Source organism: Chiloscyllium plagiosum, unplaced genomic scaffold (genome assembly GCF_037043375.1).
Source record: "Chiloscyllium plagiosum isolate Xiang-an unplaced genomic scaffold, Cpla_swu_hap1 HiC_scaffold_27, whole genome shotgun sequence".
Classification (NCBI taxonomy): domain Eukaryota; kingdom Metazoa; phylum Chordata; class Chondrichthyes; order Orectolobiformes; family Hemiscylliidae; genus Chiloscyllium; species Chiloscyllium plagiosum.
In genome coordinates, this window is record NW_028270165.1 from 14,641,996 (window position 1) to 14,649,065 (window position 7,070).

A 7,070-nucleotide genomic window follows, 5' to 3' on the forward strand; every position below is an offset into this window, starting at 1 on the left:
TTTTAACGGGTATTTCTGCAAATAAAGAGGTTTAAATGGACGAGATTACATTTCAAAGGGATGTGCCACATTCAAAGGGATATCTTCATATGTAAAGTGACGCAGTTCTATCTAAATGAATCTACATTTCGAAGAGACGTTGCCCTATTTATAAGTAGAGACAATAGGTGTGCATTCTGTCTGTGTCCCAATGTTGAGTCAGACTGACATTTTTCTTAGAAAAGCTCTGCATTTAAATTACATTCTTGAGAAGGTAATTTATAGATTCGGGTGGTAGGTTAGGGAGGATTGGCCGTGCTAAGTTACCCATAGTGACCAGGGATGTACAGGTTAGGATGGCTTGGCCATGGGAAATACACAGTAAGGGGTTGAGTATAGGTGGGATACTGTTCAGAGGGCCAGAGAGGAATCGATGGGCTGAATGGTCTGCTTCCACATTGTCGGAATTCGATGACCCTCCCCACCAAAGGAGCATTTTATCTGCATCTATCCTGTCAAGCCCCTTTCAGAATTCTACCGGTTTCAATAAAGGTATACAGCACAGAAACAGACACTTCGGTCCAATTCGTCCATGCCGACCAGGATTCCAAACTAAACCAGTCCCACTTGCCTGCATTTGGCCCATATCCCTCTAACCTTTCCATTCACGTACCCATCCAAATGCTGTTTCAATGTTATCACTGTACCTGCATCTACCACATCCTCAGCAAGTTAATTCCACGTGGAAATCACCCTCTTTCAAAATGTTGCCCCTCCGGTTCCTTTTAAATCTCTCTCCTCACATTAAAAAAAATGCCCCCTAGTTTTGAGCTCGCCGACGCTAAGCAAGAGCCCTTTGTTATTCACCTTACCTCCAATCCTCATGATTTTATCAATCTCAATGAGGTCACCCCCCCCCCCAACTTCCTGTGCTCCAGTGAATAAAGTCCCAGCCTCTCCTTATAACCTCAAACCCTCCAGTCCTTACAACATCCTGGTAAATCTTTATTAAACCCTCTCTAATAGTATTCTTCCTATTACAGGGCCAACAGAACTGTACTGAGTACTCGAAAAGTGTTACATATTAATGAACCAAAGCCCACACCCATTCTAAGAGATGAAGACTATCTAAGTTTGTTCAATATATTCTATCAGTTGCATGACACTGATGTTTTGATATAAGTTCTGTGTCTTATGATGCTGTTCCATGAGGCTTATGTGTTGATGAAGCAAGATGGAACAGATGAGGCGATGGAGAATTACAAATCACGTAGGAAGGATTTAAAGAGAGAGTTAAGAAGAGCAAAGAGAGGACAGGAGCAACCTTTAGCAAATAGAATACAGGAAATCGCTCAAGCTTTCTATAGATATGTGAGGAATAAAAGGATGATTAGGGTAGGAATAGGGCCAGTCAAAGACAGAAGTGAGAAGTTGAGCATGGACCCTGTATCGGTGTTCACTCAGGAAAAGAATGAGTTACGAGATATTAGACTCGAAAGGATCGAGGTTAGTTACACACAGGTGTTATCAATTTGAGAAGGAGTGAAAGTAGACAAGTCCCCTGGGCTGGATGGGATTTATCCGAGGATTCTCTGGGAAGCTAGGGAGGAGATAGCAGAGCCTTTGGCTTTGATATTTGAGTCGTTATTGTCTACGGGTTTAGTACCCGAGGACTGGAGGATTGCAAATATTGTGCCCTTGTTCAAGTAGGGCAGCAGAGATGACCCAGGTAATTATAGACCAGTGAGCCTTACATCTATTGTAGAAAAGATTTTGGAAAGGATTATAAGAGAAGATTTAAAATCATCTAGTAAGCAACAATTTGATTTCAGATAGTCAACATGGTTTCGTGGAGGGCAGGTCACGTCTCACAAATCTCATTGAGTTCTTTGAGAAGGTGACCAAGCATGTAGATGAGGGTAGGGCAGTTGATGTGGTATACTTGGACTTCAGTAAAGCCTTTGATAAGGTTCCACATGGTAGGCTGATGGAGAAAATGCAGAGGCATTGAATTGAGGGTGATTTAGCAGTTTGGATTAGAAACTGGAAGAAGGCAGCGAGTGGTGGTTGATGGAAAATATTCAGTCTGGAGTCCGATTACTAGTTTCGGGACCACTGCTGTTTGTCATTTTTATAACTGACTTAGACACAGGCATAGGTGGATGGATTAGTAAATTTGCAGACGACACTAAAGTCGGTGGAAGTTTGGAAGAATGTTACAGGTTGCAGGGGGAAATTTGGATAAACTGCAGAATTGGGCCGAGAGGTGGCAAATGGAGTTCAATGCAGCTAAATGCGAGGTGATGCACTTTGGGAAGAATAACAGGATGGCAGAGTACTTGGTCAATGTAAAGATTCTTGGTAGTGTGGATGTGCAGAGAGATCTTGGAGTCCATGTGCGTAGATCCCTGAAAGTTGCCACCCAGGTGGATAGTGCTGTGAAGAAGGCATACGGTGTGTTAGGTTTCATTGGTAGAGGGATTGAGTTCCAGAACCGCAATATCATGCTGCAACTATACAAAACGCTGGTGCGGCCACACTTGGAATATTGTGTATAGTTCTGGTCCCCATATTTCAGGAAGGATGTGGGAAGCATTGGATACGGTGCAGAGGAGATTTACCAGGATGTTGCCTGGTCTGGAGGGAAGGTGTTATGAGGAAAGGCTGAGAGACTTGGGCCTTTTCTCATTGGAAAGGCGGCGGCTAAGGGGGGATTTGATAGAGACATACAAGATGATCAGAGGATTAGATAGGGTAGACAGAGAAAGACGTTTTCCTAGGATGATCACGTCAGCGTGTACGAGGAGGCATAACTACAAATTGAGGGGGGATAGCTTTAAGACAGATGTCAGAGACAAGTTCTTTACACAGAGTGGTAAGGGAGCGGAATGCCCTACCTGTTAAGGTAGTCAACTCAGCCACATTCGGGAGATTTAAACAATCCTTACATAAGTGCATGGATGATTTTGGGATAGTGTAGGGGGACGAGAATAGTTCACAGGTCGCCACAACATCGAGGGCCCAAGGGCCTGTTCTGCGCTGGAATGTTCTATGTTCTTTGTTCTAAACTTAGTGCAGGAGGCTGAAAGAAATGAGCAGCTTTAAAACAAAAACTTCTTGGAGCTCAAAGCTTTCAATGAGAGTCTGAGCCCGGTGGTAAGTTCAGGTAACCTTTATTGCAACCCAACTTTGTTACAGCTTCAGATTCCCCCCAGCAAAAAGGCAGAGAAAAAAGTAGTTGCTTTTTGAACAGCTCAAGGTCAAAGTGCACACACCTCACCTCCCCTTGTCCGACCCCTCTCACTGTCTTTACTATTGGCCAGCAGCAAGTTGTCCCTTTGTAATTGGATCCTTGGTAAAGCCTTAACCTGGAGGAAGTATTGCCTAACTCAGCAATTTCAACCCATACCTTGTCTCCAAGTAAGTTTCTCCCCACTCCTTTGCCAGGAAGGGGCAGTGTAGAGTCAACCAGACTGCTGTGGGTCTGGAGTCACGTCTAGGCCAGACCGGGTAAAGGATGCAGCTGGAACAACCGAGTGAATCCTTTCCCACAATGGCGGTTCCCTTCCCTAACAAGGGAGAGAGTGAATCAGATGGGGGCTTTCTCCCCCGCACCACCCTCTCCCTGAAACACTCTCATCGTAAGATTCCCAACTCCACATTTCTGACCGAATACCAATTCTGCCATCTGTCGGGGAGGGATTCAAACCCGGAGTCCCTGGAACTGGGTTGATGGTCCAATCGATAATGGCACTCGGCCATCACTCCTTCAATCCCCCTGCGATGGCACGTGAACTCGCTGGTGGCTCCGCAGGTGGGAGGAGCGGGTGAAGCCCTTGCCGCACTGAGAGCAGGTGAACGGCCTCTCCCCGGTGTGGATCCGCTGGTGGGTCAGCAGGTTGGAGGAATCGCTAAAGGCCTTCCCACACTCGGGGCAGCTGAAGGGCCTCTCCCCGGTGTGGATACGCTGGTGGCTCCGCAGGTTGGAGGAGCAGGTGAAGCCCTTCCCGCACTGAGAGCAGGTGAACGGCCTCTCCCCCGTGTGGACACGCTGGTGGATCAGCAGAGTGGAGGAATTGCTGAATGCCTTCCGGCACTGAGAGCAGGCAAAGGGCCTCTCCTCCGTGTGGATCCGCTGGTGCCTCATCAGGGAGGAGATGTCGGTAAAGGCCTTCCCACACTCGGGGCAGCTGAAGGGCCTCTCCCCTGTGTGCGCCCGCTGGTGCCTCATCAGTGAGGAAACGTCGGTATAGGCCTTCCCGCATTCAGGGCAGCTGAAGGGCCTCTCCCCCGTGTGGACGCGCCGGTGTCTCCGCAGGGCAGAGACGTGGGTAAAGGCCTTGCCACACTCGGGGCAGCTGAAGGGCCTCTCCCCAGTGTGGATCCGCTGGTGCTTCTGCAGGGCAGAGACGTCGGTATAGGCCTTCCCGCACTCAGGGCAGCTGAAGGGCCTCTCCCCCGTGTGGACGCGTCGGTGGCTCCGCAGGGTGGAGGAATAACTGAAGGCCTTCCCACACTCAGGGCAGCTGAAGGGCCTTTCCCCAGTGTGGACACGCTGGTGCCTCATCAGGGAGGAGACGTCGGTAAAGGCCTTCCCGCACTCAGGGCAGCTGAAGGGCCTCTCCCCTGTGTGGATCCGCTGGTGCCTCAGCAGGGCGGAGACGTCGGTAAAGGTCTTCCCGCACTCAGGGCAGATGAAGGGCCTCTCCCCTGTGTGGACACGCTGGTGGCTCAGCAGGGTGGAGGAATACCTGAAGCCCTTCCCACAATCTGGGCAGCTGTAGGGCCTCTCTCCCGTGTGGTCCTGCTGGTGGGCCAACAGGTGGGAGGAATGTCTGAAGGCCTTCCCGCAGTCAGTGCAGGGGAATGGCCTCTCCCCGGTGTGACTGCGCCGATGAGTCTCCAGGGCCGACGGGACACGGAAGCCTTTCCCACAGTCGCCACACTTCCACGGTTTCTCCACGGGGTGGGATTCCTCAGGTTTCTCCATGGCCACAGCTTCAGCTGCACACAAACACGTGCAGAGCTCCTCCCTGCCGTGAAATCCCCTTCCCAGGCCGTATAACTGTTTCAGGCTCCACACACAGTGCGCTGCAACAGTGCGGTCTCTCGTCCAGTCCCACTGATGCTGAAAACGTCCTCAAACAGGAACCAAAAAGCGTTGATCACTCTCACAGAAATCACAGTCAAAAATCGTTGCGGTCCTGATGGATTGTGTGACTGTCAGACATTGACATCAAAGTGAGGACTGCAGACGCTGGACAGTCAGTCGAAAAGCAGAGGAGGTCAGGCAGCATCCGAGGAGCAGGAGAGTCAATGTTTCGAGCGTAAGCCCTTCATTCGTTGATTTTGAAACATCAGTCTTCAGATTTTCAAATACTCTGCAAAAAGGGATTACAAAAGGGATCATCAGTGCAGGGTAGAAATTCAGAAAAAGCAATTCTACTTTCTGTGGAATATTCTTTTGTTGTACCACAAAATTGAAAGCACCATCCCACTCTCTCTCCCCCTCTGTTCTCACTCCGCTCTAATTAATTCCCCTGAAGGTGCTGATTCAGGATTTTACAGGGGCAGAAAAAGCAAAAACATCAAGACTAATATCTCTCTGAATTTTGGATAACTCCACCCGAAAGTTAATATCTTTCACAACGCTGGGATCCTGCGGAGAGTGAGCAGGTCTGATTTTGGGAAGCAAAAAAAAGTGTCAATTCAGGGTGAACCTGCAATGCAGCTTCTTGAGGAAGGACCAGACACGAAATGGTTAATGACCCCAGGAAGGTGGGAGCAAAATGAGACATCAAGGCATTAACACCGACACACTTCAGTCAAACTCTTCTCCTGCTTCCAGTCAGGAGAAAGTGAGGACTGAAGATGCTGGAGATCAGAGCTGAAAAGGTGTTGCTGGAAAAGCGCAGAAGGGCTCATGCCTGAAACATCGATTCTCCTGCTCCTTGGATGCTGCCTGACCTGCTGCGCTTTTCCAACAACACATTTTCAGCTGCTTTCAGTCAGGGCAAAACATGCTCTGAAAGTCCAGCCTTCACAACCACACTTCTGCGTTCACTGAAGACAATTTGAGTCACACAGCACAGAAACAGACCCATGGCCAAATCTGTCCGAGTTGGCTATCTGGTCAGCAAGGACGAGTTGGACCGAAGGGTCAGTTTCTGTGCTGTACATCTCTATGACTCCAGTCACATTTGCCATCACTTGGCCCTGACCCATCTGAACCCTTCATATTCAGATGCCCGTCCAGGAGCCTTTTAACTTGTCATTGTACCAGCACCCACCACTTCCTCTGGCAGCTCACGCCATCGCTCAAGTGACTCCACGTTGAAAGCGTCAGGTCTGGTGCACCAGATGACATCAGGATAATCTTAGATCATTCCAGATCGCATCGATACTCAAGTCAGTGGCTTTCCCGATCAGGATGTTGTACGTGGTCAAACAGGTCAGTGGGTAGGCGATCCCCCACCTCTTAGTTCAAGTATCTCTACGAGAACTCCCTTGCTGGAGGATCCCTTGGAGACACTTCAACTGGACTTCATTGAGTTGGAGAAATGAGTTGAGTTACTATAAATGTTTTGCTTATTGTTGATGTCTTTTCTAAGTGGATTGAAGCCTACCCTCCTCCTAACACTACTGCTGAGACTGTGGTGAAGATTTTGTTTAAGGAAATAATTCCCCATTTCAGTGTACCTGCGTACATTAGCTCGGACAATGGACCACACTTTGTAGGTAATATTAACGGAGAACTCTGTATCTGTCGGCAACTGCATGGTTCTTATCCTCAGGCGGCCGGCCTTGTTGAATGTTTTAACCAGACGCAAAACTAAACTTGCCAAATTAATGGCCAAGTCTGGCCTCTCCTGGTTATGCTAATCCCTGTGGCCTTATTCCAGATGCGATCCATGTCTGCGGGCATGACATTACCTCCCACCCCTACGGTGGTCACAGTCGCTGGGCGCTCAGCTTGGGTCCAACTGCACCACTGTAAATTGATTGACCACACCAATCAAAAGGGGGGGAAAAGGAGGAGAGAATCCTGGAATCCCAATAAAAGGAGTGGACCCTGTCCATTTGGGTTTTTG

At 48.9% G+C, this 7,070-nt stretch overlaps 1 protein-coding gene across 1 annotated transcript; it reads right to left on the reverse strand.

Annotated features, from left to right (window-relative positions):
- Positions 1–3,663: 3,663 nt before the first annotated feature.
- LOC148143191 (uncharacterized) lies at positions 3,664–4,969 on the reverse strand. The gene is made up of 2 exons (XM_087974071.1): positions 4,823–4,969; positions 3,664–4,486 (listed from the first exon to the last, which is right to left on the reverse strand). The coding sequence occupies exons 1-2, from the start codon at positions 4,967–4,969 to the stop codon at positions 3,749–3,751; spliced, it is 885 nt and encodes a 294-aa protein (XP_087830197.1). The 3' UTR covers positions 3,664–3,748.
- Positions 4,970–7,070: the final 2,101 nt, after the last annotated feature.

Bases quoted from the DNA above. Each gene is read 5' to 3' on its own strand.
- LOC148143191 (XM_087974071.1), bottom strand. From the start codon at position 4,969: ATGGAGAAACCTGAGGAATCCCACCCCGTGGAGAAACCGTGGAAGTGT. The intron at 4,487-4,822 runs GCCTTCAGACAT...GAGTGTGGGAAG, and splicing joins CCTGCACTGACTGCGGGAAG to GCCTTCAGTTATTCCTCCAC.